Below are 15,897 nucleotides of genomic sequence, written 5' to 3' on the forward strand. Positions count from 1 at the left end.
GTCTTGGACATCATCCACTCGAAAACCTCTGGCTTCCTCCAGCAGGACATCATATGGAATTCTTGTCAGTCGGTTTTTGGTAATGAGCTGGAGAACGCCTATGATAGGGTAATCGAAATGGGCGGTCATCAGTCAGCCGTATGCGTTGGCAGAACTCTTTTGCCTCTCCATAATCCAGGCTATGTCTAGAGAACACTGTGTCATACTTCTCAATCAAACCGAAGAGTTTGTCTTTCCAGAACTGTGAAACTGGACACTCCTCAACAGACAGGCCTTGAAGTCCAAGATTGCTCAGTGTACTGTTGCCATTAACTACACTGCCACCAACTGAACTCTTAGCTGTAAGACTGCCATGTGAGTAGTCACATTGTACTTTTGCCAAGTTCTGGTAAGCTGCTTGCTGTTTGACATCATCAAAATCCTCCAATGCAATGCAAGGGTACACATCTGCCACTTTAGCATTTCATCTCAGGGTAACTGGCGAAGTTGTTGGATTCACAATCTTCACAGGGAGCCATCCACCCCCCCACAGAGGTGTAACTACTCTCCCTACTAATATGTGTCGATTCACACAACGAGACGGGCTGGGCTCAACAACAGTACTGCCCACAGAGAGTTTTGTCTTTGGGGGTAGGCGGACCCACACCAGATGCTCACTCATGGGTTGGAGCTTTACTGCTCTCTTCAACTTAATGGTGCCCACTTTATCTTGGATGGAGTCTCTTCTCCATCTCTCCAGATTTGATAGGAGATGCAGGAAGTGGCTGTCATCACACTGGCCAGAAGGACCTGGCGTACCCACCACCCGCCAGTAGCTGTCATCACACTGGCCAGAAGGACCTGGCGTACCCACCACCCACCAGTAGCTGTCATCACACTGGCCAGAAGGACCTGGCGTACCCACCACCCGCCAGTAGCTGTCATCACACTGGCCAGAAGGACCTGGCGTATCCACCACCCGCCAGTAGCTGTCATCACACTGGCCAGAAGGACCTGGCGTATCCACCACCACCCGCCAGTAGCTGTCATCACACTGACCAGAAGGACCTGGGGTATCCACCACCCGCCAGTAGCTGCCATCACACTGGCCAGAAGGACCTGGCGTACCCACCACCCGCCAGTAGCTGTCATCACACTGACCAGAAGGACCTGGCGTACCCACCACCCGCCAGTAGCGGTCCACTGGCCACCCGCCAATAGCAGTAGCTGTCATCACACTGACCAGAAGGACCTGGCGTATCCACCACCCGCCAATAGCGGTCATCACACTGGCCAGAAGGACCTGGCGTACCCACCACCCGCCAGTAGCTGCCATTCGATTTGAACTGTCTAATCAGAGACTTCAACACGTTAGTGCCCACAATGAGTTCATCAACCTGCCCATCTACAATAAGCACTGGGACTACATAACTGAAGCCATAAAGCTGTATTTTTAAGTAACACATGCCCACTGGGCTAGTTTGCGTCCCACCACAACCCACCAGGATGATGTCTGAAGGAGCTAGAAAGTTCCCCTCTATCACTCCCACCTCCCTCAACCGAGGTACAATATCTGCGCGCAGAGTAGTAGCCATGGACCCACTATCTAACATCCCCTTCAGCTCAACTTTATCCTGTACCAGCACCGTGGTGTAAAACAAACACTTTGAAAACTTGGGCCAACTCTTTATCAGGACAGTTGCGTGGCTGCCAACTCTGAGCACTGATTGGGCAAGGTCCTACCCTCACTTACAAGGTACTGTTCAGCTGCCTCTGCAGCTTTGTTAAGCCTAATCCAGAAATCTAGTGGGCCCTCATTAGCATATGGTTTGATTGAGTAGAAATCAGCTAATGGCATACCTGAGCAGACAGTATCCCCAAAGTGTTGCTTGAGAACACTGAACACTGCCTCAACATCTGACAACAGGGTTGTTACGCATCCAGACTTTGGTCACATTCCGTGCCCTCCCCACGAGCCTAGACATCACCTCCCCAACATTCTCAGACCCAGTGCAACCCCTCTTCTCTAGGTAGACTCCCATCAGCTCCTCCCACTCCAGGACAGAGTACTTACCTGAGCCATCACCCCTAAAGAAAGGTGGAGCACTAACATCTGACTTCACAACCAGATTCAGCTTGGATGCATCAATAAAAGTTTACCCACATTGCTCAGACAGGGAAAACTGCTGGGGTTGTTGAGGGGAATGGGCAGGGGAATGGGCTGGAGAAAGACTCTAAGTCCCAGGCTGCAGTAAAGTCGCTCTGATAGATTCTCCTATCTCTGAACCAATCTGCTTAATAAGGTCACTGAACTGACTCGGAGGTGTCACATTTTTACTGAGGACTGGGGATGATGGTACATCAAGAGACAGAGGAGGGATACCCTGGTCAGGTGGAGTAAACAGCCTACCCCTCCCAGTGCTTGTAAACTCAGGACTAGCAAACACTCTACTCCCAGGAGCTGACTGTACAAATGGTGTAAATGCAAGAACACCCCTCCCTCTACCCACACTATAATCCCCAGCATAACTCGTTTTATGGATTTGAGAGTCTTCCATGGCTCAATAGAGCACTAAAATACAATGTAATTTACTGCAGACAAATACCCCCAAAAAATGCAATAAACAAATTCCTTCAAAACAAGCAAATAAACACAAATTCCATTATCTAGTGAATATGCTACATTCACCTTCACTATTTACAGTATAAATTCACTTATAGCAATGCACAGCTCCGGTGGTCGGCTTGAGCTGACCAGTCGGCAAGTCGCGGCACCAGTTTGTAGTGTGGTTCGTTCTGTGTTGTGTACTTTTAATTAGGACGCTGCCACAACAGAAGGTCTGCTGGTTGAATTATTTTTATTTGCCCTGCACACGAAGAGACAACACACATTATGTTAACCCTTTGCACAGTCACAGCTCTCAAGCACCTTGCTAGCCGAAGGTCAGGCAAAAGAGAACAATAAGGGGGTACGGAAATACAAATAACCCGCGATGGGCCAAATCAAAATATACAAAACTTTTACAATCACATGTATGTACAATATTGATATAAAAAAGTTTGTACACCAAAGAAAACATTATCTAAGCAGCTGTAATTAAATTTAAAAAATACACTGAATTATTATTATTATTATCAAATTATTAACATCCCCTCTTGACCTGGCCTATTTGAATTGGTCCATGTGTGCAACTTGGTGCATAATCTAGGGGAACAACATCACACTGCTACACATGCATGACTGTAAATCGCTTTGGATAAAAGCGTCTGGTATATATTATTTCTCTCTTACTGTTTGGTGATTGTCTTTGGAATTGTCTGTCTTAATCAGTATTATTTCCAGAAGGAGGTCAGTTGGCTTCAATAATACCCCTGTAGAGGGCAAGAGAGAGGGAGTGAGTGAGAGAGAAATAGAGAGACAGAGAGCCAACGAGTGAAATAGAGAGCGAGATCTGTTCAAATTTTTGTCTTTAATTTTTTTAATCCTGTCGTTAAGAGGATTTCATCAAAATGTTACTACCCCCCCCACTACACACAGTCAAACATGTGGACACACACACACACACACACACACACTCACACACAATCTACGCTGTCTCGTTCTCACTAATCCAACAGGGAGAGGCTTTAGTTACACATACAATACATTTGTATACGCAGTGCCAAACATGTTTCTGAGCCTAATTGTTTTACTTTAAAAACATGGATTCATTCAGAATGTGGTTTTCATATTGAATTTGCTCTAGGCTACATAGGAACTTCTCACCATTGATTAGGAGCTGTACAGTTGGAAAGCACTGGCAGCCATATGGTGTGAGTGAGTGATAGAGAGCAAGGGAAACTGTCAATCTTCTTACGGGATGGAAAGAGGCTTTATCTCCATTGATACACACCACACGTACAAACACACGCACAAACACACGCACACAGATTTTGATGTAGGGGTGGTGGGGGCTGTATGGAGGAAACCATTGTGAGAGCTCAGAAAATTGAGAGGGGGGGGGTTGGGTTAGCATGAGGGATGAGAGAGGGAGAGAGGGACACATCTGTTCAGATTGAGTGCGAGTCAGAGAAGAGAGAGTGCAAGAGATCAGCAAAAGAAGGACATACAAGTCCGGGAAGAAGAGCTGGTAAGCATAGGATAAACTGCATTTTATATTGTTTTGCCTAATGCTGCTCTGTCAATCATTAACTATCGTATGTGTGTACACACTGTGTTTCTGTGTATGCACTAGTTTGTTATGTTTCCAGTATTGGTGTATTTAGCATTAACTGGTATTATATGGTTCTCACCCTCTCTTCATTAGTAGACTAGCAGTATGTATATTATCATGTACAGAATATTTTTTTTAGCTCATGTGTTTCTTTGCCATATTGTCTGACAGAGGGTGTTAGAACCAATTGTGCGTGATGTACATGCACTGAACCAGATGCTGGGTCCAAGTCCAGAGTGCGTGTTTAGAACCCAACATAATTAAAGAATCCATTCATTAACACCCATTGACCCTCGCTGCACTTTCATGTCTCAACCATCACATGCCACCCTCCTTACTGTACCCCTCCCTTATTCTCTTTCTTTCTTTCTTTCTTTCTGTATATCCTACCTTCCCTCTTGTCTCTCTCTCTCTCTCTCATCCCTTTATTATCTCCCTTCAACCTTGAAACAAAGGCCGAGACACCACAGCTTTTATTTCCTCCCTTTCTCCTTCTATCTGTCCCTTGAGAAAAGGACTGAACCCCCATTCCACTTTATCTCATTACTTTACAACTGTCCTCCAGCATCGCTATATCCCTCCATCCATCCCGCCCTCTTTGCCCCCATCCTTTAACTAAATGACACCAGCTAATTTAATTAAAGCACCACATTCTTCTCAGCCCCCTTACACCCATCCCATCCACTTTCCCTCTGCATTTAAGTTGAGTGTCTTCTTGTGCACACTAACACAACCCTCCCCTACTTATTTTATGTTAAATGATCTTCCATCTCCTGATTAGATATTTATTGATTCATCTGCCTATTGAACATGCACAGTTGAAGTCAGAAGTTTACATACACTTAGGTTGGAGTCATTAAAACTTGTTTTTCAACCACTCCACAAATGTCTTGTTAACAAACTATAGTTTTGGCAAGTCGGTTAGGACATCTACTTTGTGCATGTACTTTGTGCAAGTCATTTTTCCAACAATTGTTTACAGACAGATTATTTCACTTATAATTCACTGTATCACAATTCCAGTGGGTCAGAAGTTTACATACACTAAGTTGACTGTGCCTTTTAAACAGCTTGGACAATTCCAGAAAATGATGTCATGGTGTTAGAAGCTTCTGATAGGCAAATTGATAAAATTTGAGTCAATTGGAGGTGTACCTGTGGATGTACTTCAAGGCCTACCTTCAAACTCAGTGCCTCTTTGCTTGACATCATGGGGAAATCAAAAGAAATCAGCCAAGACCTCAGAATTTTTTTGTAGAACTCCACAAGTCTGATTCATCCTTGGGAGCAATTTCCAAACTCCTGAAGGTACCATGTTCCTCTGTACAAACAATAGTACGCAAGCGTAAACACCATGGGACCACACAGCCGTCATACTGCTCAGGATGGGGATGCGTTCTGTCTCCTAGAGATAAACGTACTTTGGTGCGAAAAGTGCAAATCAATCCCAGAACAACAGCAAAGGACCTTGTGAAGATGCTGGAGGAAACAGGTACAAAGTACATAACCTCAGCAGGGAAGAAGCCGCTGCTCCAAAACCACCATAAAAAAGCCAGACCACAGTTTGCAACTGCACATGGGGACAAAGATCATACTTTTTGGAGAAATGTCCTCTGGTCTGATGAAACAGCAATAGACCTGTTCGGCCATAATGACCATCGTTATGTTTTGAGGAAAAAGGGGGAGGCTTGCAAGCCTAAGAACACCATCCCAACCGTGAAGCACGGGGGTGGCAGCATCATGTTGTGGGGGAGCTTTGCTGCAAGGGGGACTGGTGCACTTCACAAAATGGATGGCATCATGAGGAAAGAAAATTATGTGGATATATTGAAGCAACATCTCAAGACATCCATCAGGAAGTTAAAGCTTGGTCGCAAATGGACAATGACCCCAAGCATACTTCCAGAGTTGTGGCAAAATGGCTTAAGGACAACAAAGTCAAGGTATTAGAGTGGCCATCACAAAGCCCTGACCTCAATCCTATTGAAAATTTGTGGGCAGAACTGAACCAGCATGTGCGAGCAAGGAGGCCTACAAACCTGACTTAGTTACACCAGCTCTGTCAGGAAGAATGGGCCAAAATTCACCCAACTTATTGTGGGAAGCTTGTGGAAGGCTACCTGAAACGTTTGACCCAAGTTAAACAATTTAAAGGCAATGCTACCAAATACTAATTGAGTGTATGTAAACTTCTGACCCACTGGGAATGTGATGAAATAAATAAAAGCTGAAATAAATCATTCTCTCTACTATTATTCTGACATTTCACATTCTTAAAGTAAAGTGGTGATCCTGACTAACCTAAGACAGGGAATGGTTTTCTAGGATGAAATGTCAGGAATTGTGAAAAACTGAGTTTAAATGTATTTGGCTAAGGTGTATGTAAACTTCAGACTTCAACTGTATATAGCCTACATCTACTGACTATCTTCATTGACGTTTTCATTCGCCATTATTTTCAGAATAATAGTGTTTCTTTGCATTATTTAGGCTACATATTTCAATCTTCTCAATGATAACGGAGATTTACTCACTTTTATGCTGAGTAAAAAACTAGGCTATACAGCTTCGTTGCGGTACAGTGCTGGGCTATTATGATAATGTATATACCTCTGCATGTTTAAAGGATTTGCGACATATAGTGCAAAGGCCAAGCGTTTTAAGGCCATTGAAATCCTTTAACATAAAGTGTGTAATGTAATGACAGCATGATCAGAGATAGCATGAAAGTTTTCTTTGGCAACAACAGCAGAAAACTAACATGTAAATCGGTGCTCTCCCATCTCCAGAGCGTTTTACCAGTAGTGCCAAAACGTCTCGAGAAGCACTGGTCCTGTCACAGCTTATCTACACTCATCACGTCAACCCGACCATGAAGGACGGATGACACTTCGGAGACCCATACCCCTCGCCTGGATGAACTGACCTAAAGCGATAAATGTTCCCTCCAATTTTGTTTTGCGAGTTTCATTGGAATATGCGAGCGCCAACGGGATGAAGGCAGCAGCGTGGAGTTTTCTCCTGCTGTGCGCGTGCACGCAAACCGTGTCCGTCGCCAGGATCCAGGGCTCGACAGTTGCCCCAACGGACAAAACAGCATCCACCTCCTCTGCTCCTGTTACCCCCACTGACGACCAAAGCACTGGACTGGTGGTGAGGAAAAATGCAGAGGCGTACAATACCCTAGGGCTATTTTATTATTCATCCAGCATGGATTATTTATTTCAGCAAGTTGCTATCATTTATGATGGCCTTTGAAGTGAAAATAGTAAAAAAAAGAGTGAAATAGTGAATAGAAAAAAATGTGAATACAAATTCACTACCAAAGTGATAAATCATTTGCCCTTATCTGATTTTGTATCATACATTTTTTTCACTTTGCCTGCAAGGCCAGAGTGTTGAGCCTATATGTTTCATTGTGAAACTGGGCTCACATGGACATGGAGCTGTACCTTCACAGGATTAGTCTAGATACTGTACATAGACACACTTTGAAGAGCAGTCAAACTCTGATTTTCACTTATCTAATCTTCACTTAGCTTAGTGATCTCTTTCCCTCTCAAAACGTTGACTTCTGCTTCTCAACATATGTCTCTAAGCAGCACAAGTGACGTTTTAGGACTGACCTACGATAATGCCTCTCAATGCAATGCCTCTGTTTCCTGTCCCAGGATTGGCTGACCAGGTATGGCTACCTCCCGCCCTCAGACCCCTCTACTGGACAGCTACAGGCCTGGACAGCTGTCACTCATGCTGTTAGAGCCATGCAGAGGTTTGCAGGCCTCGAGGATACAGGAGTTGCAGGTGAGAAAATAGAAATAGGGTTGGGAAAATTAGGTTGATTATATCCATCCTCTCTGTGTTGCTGTCTCTCTCACTCCTCCGTCTCTGTCTCTTTTTCTCTCCAGATCTGGCTTTCTTCTCTCTCTCTCTCTCTCTCTCTCTCTCTCTCTCTCTCTCTCTCTCTCTCCTTCACTCCTGTGTTGCTGACCTATTGTTGACCTCCTCTCTCTCTGTCCTCTCTCAGATGAGGAGACACTGGCTCTGATGCGAGCCCCACGATGTTCACTGCCAGATGAAGGGGAGGAGCCAAAACCACTGGCCAATCAGCTCCAGGAGGGGCAGAGCCTGAGGATAAAGAGGGCTGTGACCACATGGACACGAAGAAACATCAACTGGAGGTTCATTAGACAACTGCTCACTATTCCTCATTCATCTCTGTATCTCACTAATCAACCCATTGTCACTTTCACTCTCAATACATCTCTAATTCTTCCTAGGTTGCGTTCATACCCCACCTCCTCCTCCCTCTCCCGTGAGACGATTCGCTCCCTGGTGTTTTACGCCCTGAGGGTGTGGGCGGACCCAACCCCACTGAAGTTCCACGAGGTCAGTCTCTTTCTCTGGATGTGTTAGTTGAATACAAAGATTACCCCCTCTTTCTCTCTCGCTCTCTCTCTCTCTCTCTCTCTCTCTCACTCTCTCTCTCTGACCTCACTTCCTGTTTATCCTGTTACCAGGTGGGAGGCTCAGAAGGGGCAGACATGCAGGTGGACTTCCTCCACGGTTTCCATGGTGACAGATACCCCTTCGATGGGGCAGGGGGAGCTGTTGGCCACGCCTTTTTCCCCTCTGACCCTGCTAGAGCGGGCGGAGTACACCTGGATGCTGAGGAGGAGTGGGCGTTCCGCCAGCCAGGTGAGTGACAACAAAAAGACCCAGAGACAGCAGAGAGAGGTACTGGGGGATTCAAGGGCCCGATTCCAAATCAACAGTAGATCTGAAAGTTAAGGGTAGGTATTCGTATTGCACTGATAGCCCTCTGGTAAGGTAGGTGGAATTTAAGTTTGAGTCTCCCCTGAGGTTCACAATAGAAATGGGTTTGGATGTAAGTTTTCAATTTGGAGAATGTTATGGACGCAGTCAACACACGACTAACAATCACCCTAACCTGAACCAACCCCCCTCTCCCGCCTCACCCCAGCTTCTGAGGGTACTGACCTGTTCACGGTCCTGGTGCATGAGTTTGGCCATGCCCTGGGTTTGTCCCACTCGTCTGCCAGGCGCTCTGTGATGAGACCCTACTACCAGAGCCCCGTAGGAGATCCTCTACACTACCGCCTGGGCCCCCACGACCTGGAGCACATCACCAGGCTCTACGGTCAGTCTCTGTGTGTGTTTATCTGTCTGTGTGTGTATATGTGTGTGTGTGATTGGTTCTGAAACGACGGTGTTGTGTTTGCAGGTAATAGAAATCGTCTCATGGTCACAGACGTTCCCCGGTTGGCGCCTGAACCTCAGCTGCGGCATCGCGACAGGCACGGACACCGACACAGACACAGGTACTGACAAACTTTAGACATAAGGACACAGACAGGGAAACAAAAGAGGATAAGGGTTAGCATCTCATCAAATAATACTCTCTTGGCCTTCCCTCCCTCCATTTCACTCCTGCCCTCTCTGATGCTCTCTCCTTCTCTTTCAGACATTCTGTAGACCGCTGTAACACTAGCTTTGATGCAGTGGCTAACATTAGGGGAGAGATGTTCTTCTTTAAAGGTGAGTGTGGTGTAGGTAGGCTGCCTATTGGTTGGGTTCTGCTGTGACTATTGTCCCCAGGTTCCCTCATTATTCTACTGGCATCATCGCCCCCTGGTGGATATATCCACGATTACAGGGCTGTGTACTGAACTCCTCTCTGTCTCACCTCTTTTCATCCTTTCTTCACCCCTTTCTTCATCCTAATTTCTCTCGTTCTACCTTTCCTACCGTGCCTTCCTCCTCTCTGTTCCTCACCTCGCTCCCGCCCTCCTTCACCGTCTACATTATTTTTTCCCCCTTTCTCATCTTCTCATCTCATCCTTACCAACCTCCATCTCTGGCAGGGCTGAGTATGTGGCGGGTCAGTACTGGGGGGCTGGTGTCGGGCCGGGGGGCCTCGGTGAGGAGGCTGTGGGGGGGTCTGCCCCCTAACCTGCCCCCTCTGCAGGCTGTGTTGGAGAGACACTTGGACCACGCCATCATCTTCATCACTGGTAGGTAACCTCTGACCCCAGCCACCCCACACACTAGACCTCCACACAGATAGCTCTGGGTAGAATTTGCCCTAAGCCACAGATCTAGGATCAGTATTATATTCCTGACTCCTAACCTTAACCAATTAGAAGGAAAATTATAAACTGACCTCAGATTCATCTGATTATTCTATTCCACATAGCATCTCAATGCATCAGTGACGCATTATCAACAGAGGAAAATTAGTGCTACTCAACTGACTAAACTGTTAAAGTTTCTCGGTTGCTTGAGCACATTTGTCAAAATGACACTCAAATCATTAAATACATTACACAAGATCAACTACCTCCATCAAAACATACAGCCTGTTATGTCATGAAAAGTTATGAATTGAAAAGTCTCCACCTGCATTGCTCGCTGTTCGGGGTTTTAGGCTGGGTTTCTGTACAGCACTTTGTGACATCAGCTGATGTAAGAAGGGCTTTAGAAACACATTTGATTGATCATTTCAATCAATCATTATACAATGGCCCAATAAATACCCTTACTTTACATGGAAAGTGACTGAGAACACATTCTCATTTACAGCAATGACTTGGGGAATAGTTACATGGGAGAGGAGGGGGTGATGAATGAGCCAATTGTAAACTGTGACCATGATTTTATGAGGGCCAGATTGGGAGTTTAGCTTGGACACCAGGGTTAACACCCCTACTCTTATGATAAGTGCCATGGGATCTTTAGTGACCACAGAGAGTCAGGACACCCATTTAACGTCCCATCCGAAAGATAGCACCCTACACAGAGCAATGTCCCCAATCAATGCCCTGGGGGATTGGGATATTTTTTTATTCCAGAGGAAACGGTGCCTCCTACTGGCCCTCCAACACAAGTTCTCAAAATATGAGTAAGAATAAGAAATAAAAGTAACAAAAGAGAGCAGCAGTAAAATAATTATAGCGAGACCAGACACAGGGGGGTACCGGTACAGGGTCAATGTGTGGGGGCACCGGTTAGTTGAGGTAATATGTACATGTAGGTAGAGTTATTAAAGTGACTATGCATAGATGGTAACAACAGAGAGTAGCAGTGGTGTAAAAGAAGGGGGGGGCGGGGCTCAACATAAATATTCTGGGTAGCCATTTGATAGATGTTCAGGAGTCTTATGGCTTGGGGGTAGAAGCTGTTTAGAAGCCTCTTGGATCTAGACTTGGCACTCTGGCACCTCTTGCCGAGCGGTAGCAGAGAGAACAGTCTATGACTAGGGTGGCTGGAGTCTTTGACATTTTTTAGGGCCTTCTTCTGACACAGCCTTGTATAGAGGTCCTGGATGGTCAGGTCTCTGACCTCCTCCCTATAGGCTGTCTTGTTGTTGCCGGTGATCAGGCCTACCACTGTTGTGTCATCGGCAAACTTAATGATTGTGTTGGAGTCATGCCTCGCTGTGCAGTCATGAGTGAACAGGGAGTACAGGAGGGGACTAAGCACGACACCCCTGAGGGGCCCCTGTGTTGAGGATCAGCGTGGCGGATGTGTTGTCATTAAAAGTGTCTTAGCAATTTAGAAAAATGAACATGATTCTAGTTTCTCTCTCCACCCATATTCATATATCCTTATGAATTGTAAACCAAACCTGAACCTTGAGAAGACTCTTTATTACCTCTTTCTGTTTTGTGTTTTAGAATCCCAGTTTTGGCTGTTCAATGACCTCTCTCTCCAGGAGGGCTACCCCCGCCCCCTCTCAGAACTGAGGAAAGGGAGAGAGACAGAAGGAAAGAGAGGAGAGGAAGGAGAGGAGGAGCAGGGCCTGATGTGGGACCCAGAGGAAGGACCAATGTGGGGGGACATTGGAAAAGGGGAAGCAGGAGGAGAGGAAGAAGAGAGTGAGACCTGGACCGAGCTCATCAGAGGAGGAGTGAACGGGATTACGACAGAGAGAGACGGTGAGAGCGAGAGTGAGTGTGAGAGAGATGAACGAGAGTTTGTGAGATTCTATGAGACTGACTGTGAAAGATTATATGTGAGACACCTCACAATGTACAATACTGTACATGTGTGAATGTTTGTCAACAAACATTAAGCCCCATGCTATATATCACTTCCAGATATGGGTTCAAATACATGTGTATTTTAGTATTTATTTTTCTGTATATTTTAATATCTTCAAATGCACAGCCCAAACAAGTACTTTTATTTTAATATTTGAATGGTTATTTGTAGAAAACCAAATAGTATACCAAAATGTATTTGAAAGTATTTCAAAATACTTTTTTCAAATACTATCTTGAAATACCTGGTTTAAATGTATTGGAGTCAGTGTATTTGAGTATTTTCATTTTTTATAATAAATGTTATCAGAATACTTGTTTTGAAATGTATTGAAAGTAATTGAAATACGAAGTCTGATCCCTTCCTCAGGCTCCATCTACCTCTTCAAAGGAGATTTATATTGGAAGTTCCCCGACCCAGCTTCTGTCCCAGAGGTAGGATACCCTCGATCCCTGGCCACCGATTGGTTGGACTGCCCTCACCCTTCCGCACCTGTCCTAGACGACTTCTCTCGCTCTCTTTCTCCCTCTACTGGACGACAGGAGCTCCGTGAGAGGGGGAAGGAGGAGAGGGGGAGAGAAGAGGGGGGGGGCCAGAGCGGCCATGGCCTGGACAGAGACACAGACAGAGAGGGACTACAGCACTGGCCCTGCACTTGCCTGAATGGAGCAAAAGTTAGCAGCGTGAGCATGACTTTGTTCATATGTGCCCTGCTGTTGACTCTCCTCTCCCTGATAACTGTGTAATGTTAGGTTACGTCCCAATACTCTCCACGGCGTCCTCCTCTCACCCCCTTCTATCCCATGGCTACGTCCCAATACTCAACAATGCCCCCCCCCCCATTCCCTCCAGGTTGTGGCTGCTGTTGTCAATGGTGCTAGGTCCTTTCTCACCTTCCACTATGACAAAGTTTGCCATGCACCCTTACAATCCATTCCACATGCCTACCCTTAGGGCTGTGGTATAGGGGTTGGGCTAGGAGAAGCTAGGAATTTGGGACACAACCAAGAAGTCCCTACACCCCAAAGGAGGAATGTTTGTCCTGGACATTTCAGATGAATTATGAAAAGTTATCTGCTGCTGGTGTACCTCTTTGTCTGTCTGTGAAATGTATCCCATAGCACCTTGTTGTACAGCCTACACTTGATGATTTCAGAACATTTTATCTGACCAAATAAAATAAAAACAACACTATTGCCGTCAGTTTTCATTGTTAAACCATAACCGCAGACTACTAAATTATATTTTGATACTAACAGCAATAAACGGCACCATTAGGTTCATAGTCACCGTCAAAACGTGCCTCTTGGGGTGCTGCCCTATAGGTCCTTGACCAAACCAAACAAACTATAAATAATTAATAGTTGTAGAGGTCCAATTGTTTAATCTTGCAGTCACTGGGGTAGTTTTGGAATTTCCCTGCACCCTAGCGTTCAACCACATGCCAATTTGGGTAACTTCAGTATTATGTAACTTGGGGAGAAACATTATCTTAAAACACTCCACATCTTACCTCTGTATATATTGAAGGTGTTTCAGCTCATTGACAACCGAGACTTTACTCTTGCTAAGACTTACTTCTCTGAAGGCTCAGTTTACCTTGATCTACACAATGTGTGTCCTCTACTTGGCCCCTCTCCTTGCTCTGTTGTCAGTGGGAACAGCAGCACCGGCGCCAGAGGATTGTGGACATCTGGTGAAACTGCTCGCACCGGAAGACAAACATACTGTGAGTACATCGCCTATCTATAGAGTGGACCTCAATAGAGGTGTTGGGGTGTGTTAGAAATAGTGATGATTTCCAATTTGTGAACTGTGTTGTATTGAATCTAATGGAGTTTAAAAGGCATTTGACTCCAACTTATAGGCAGTATAAAGCCTCTGCCCTCAGGCACTATGCTTCACAGACAAATAGTGCTATAAAACGGAAATGTGTGAAATTAAATGACAGACCAATACATTTTCCCACAGATCTTTGGGAAGTGGATCTTCATCGAGGGTTTCTCGAACCATGAGATGTTCAACGTAGTACTGAGAAAGACCAACAGCTCATGGATTGAAATCCTTCCCAGTTCACACACTGAGACAGTCCTTTTGAACCAGGGAAACTTGATGTAAGTGATAGTAACTCTCTACAGCCTTATCTCTAACCACTCGTCATATGTCATTTGACACAGTAGCTATGCTATGTGAATAGACATTCTACAGCTCTAAGAAAAATATCTTTCTAGTGATTATCTCATTCCTCTGATAGTGATGGAAAATGTCTTGACTCCTCTGCCAACATGACCTTTTCCAAAAACATTTTGCAAATCTCACGTAAGTCAAACATTATTGACGGGCAAGCCATCCATGATCTGCTAGAAAATAGGCTGTTAAAGTACTGTGAGTTACTGTCTTTTATTTTCTTACATAGAGAATAATATGACTACCACTGGACACTTCCTACTATCCTGCCCTGACTGTCTCGTCATGGACTTCAATAGCACCATGGACGAAGTGCATATCCGATCTCTCTATATCTTTGGTAGGTGTGTGTGTGTGTGTGTGTGTGTGTGCTTTTGAGATCCCTCCAATGGCCAGAACCAACATTTACCCAACAGAAATGTGGAAACCTTGGTCAATCAAGTCATAGAATCATCCAGTTTCTTTCTTCTTCTATTTCCAGGGAAGACCAGGACACTGCCGGAGGCCGAGTTGAAACAGTTCCAGAAGCAGGCAGAATGCCTCCAGTATCCTCAGCCTGCACAGTATTCCTACGATGGAGTTACAGGTCATTATTAACCCTAACCTATTCATCAAAAGAACACCAGGCAACATTTAGAATTATGGTGGTAGGGTTGAAGAAAAATATATTAAATAATATATATATTTACCAAAGAATATATATAGGAGATTGGGAATTATGCAGACAATTACATTGATAGAAGCCACATTTTGCCTGCAATTTTAAAGCTTAAAAAAAGGTTATTATTCATTTATGTTGTCAATCATCAGTTTAGAATAGATCCCTGTTGCATGAGTCCTGTGTTCATTTAAACCTTGTCCAAGTTCTCATTAACGTCTCCTCTCTTCTCTCTGCAGAGTTTTGCGCTGAGAAAAAGGAGAGCTCACACACTGTTGAGTCACAAGATGTGAAGGATGGTTCGTAGTGATATGGCTATTGAGGATGGAATGGTTGCATTAATAAAATGGCTCAACTCTTATACTGACTGCTTGTTTTGAAACGCATCCTCATCCACAAACACAGTAAAGCACGCACGCAAACAGGCAGACACACACTCCCTGTTCTACCTCTTTAAATATGTAATATATCATCAGGGACCAGGGTGAACAACACTGGACTCAACACACTTTCCTGAGGAGTACCATTGTCAACTTCAAACCACGTTGACAATTCTGACCCCACACTCACCCATATGACTCGATCGAACAGGAAGTCCGTGATCCAGTTATACAGACGTCACCCAATGCCCAATGAATGCCAGGGTTGGTAATTTACCTGTCTTATATCAGCTCACTTGTGCTGAGGTGGTAGGGGTGGAAGTATTCAAGGTGTGTCCTTAAAAACCAATGTGCCAATTTCAATCAGCGCTACTGGTGATATTAAAGATTCACCAAAAGCTGGTCTCAGTGGTAA

At 45.0% G+C, this 15,897-nt stretch overlaps 2 protein-coding genes across 2 annotated transcripts; both read left to right on the forward strand.

Moving 5' to 3' along the window:
- The first annotated feature begins 4,035 nt into the window (after positions 1-4,035).
- LOC112220635 (matrix metalloproteinase-17-like) lies at positions 4,036-13,434 on the forward strand. The gene is made up of 12 exons (XM_024382476.2): positions 4,036-4,109; positions 6,983-7,346; positions 7,865-7,997; positions 8,221-8,374; positions 8,474-8,582; positions 8,714-8,891; positions 9,178-9,354; positions 9,439-9,535; positions 9,679-9,752; positions 10,079-10,228; positions 11,891-12,151; positions 12,627-13,434. Exons 2-12 carry the CDS (start codon positions 7,188-7,190, stop codon positions 13,001-13,003), a joined length of 1,869 nt encoding a protein of 622 aa, XP_024238244.1. The 5' UTR covers positions 4,036-4,109; positions 6,983-7,187; the 3' UTR covers positions 13,004-13,434.
- Positions 13,435-13,791: 357 nt separating this feature from the next.
- On the forward strand, positions 13,792-15,463 carry LOC112220636 (saxitoxin and tetrodotoxin-binding protein 2). Its single transcript, XM_024382477.2, has 6 exons — positions 13,792-13,986; positions 14,229-14,371; positions 14,512-14,576; positions 14,674-14,784; positions 14,926-15,030; positions 15,342-15,463. Exons 1-6 carry the CDS (start codon positions 13,870-13,872, stop codon positions 15,407-15,409), a joined length of 609 nt encoding a protein of 202 aa, XP_024238245.1. The 5' UTR covers positions 13,792-13,869; the 3' UTR covers positions 15,410-15,463.
- Positions 15,464-15,897: the final 434 nt, after the last annotated feature.

The sequence above is a fragment of the Oncorhynchus tshawytscha genome, linkage group LG21 (assembly GCF_018296145.1).
Source record: "Oncorhynchus tshawytscha isolate Ot180627B linkage group LG21, Otsh_v2.0, whole genome shotgun sequence".
Lineage (NCBI taxonomy): Eukaryota > Metazoa > Chordata > Actinopteri > Salmoniformes > Salmonidae > Oncorhynchus > Oncorhynchus tshawytscha.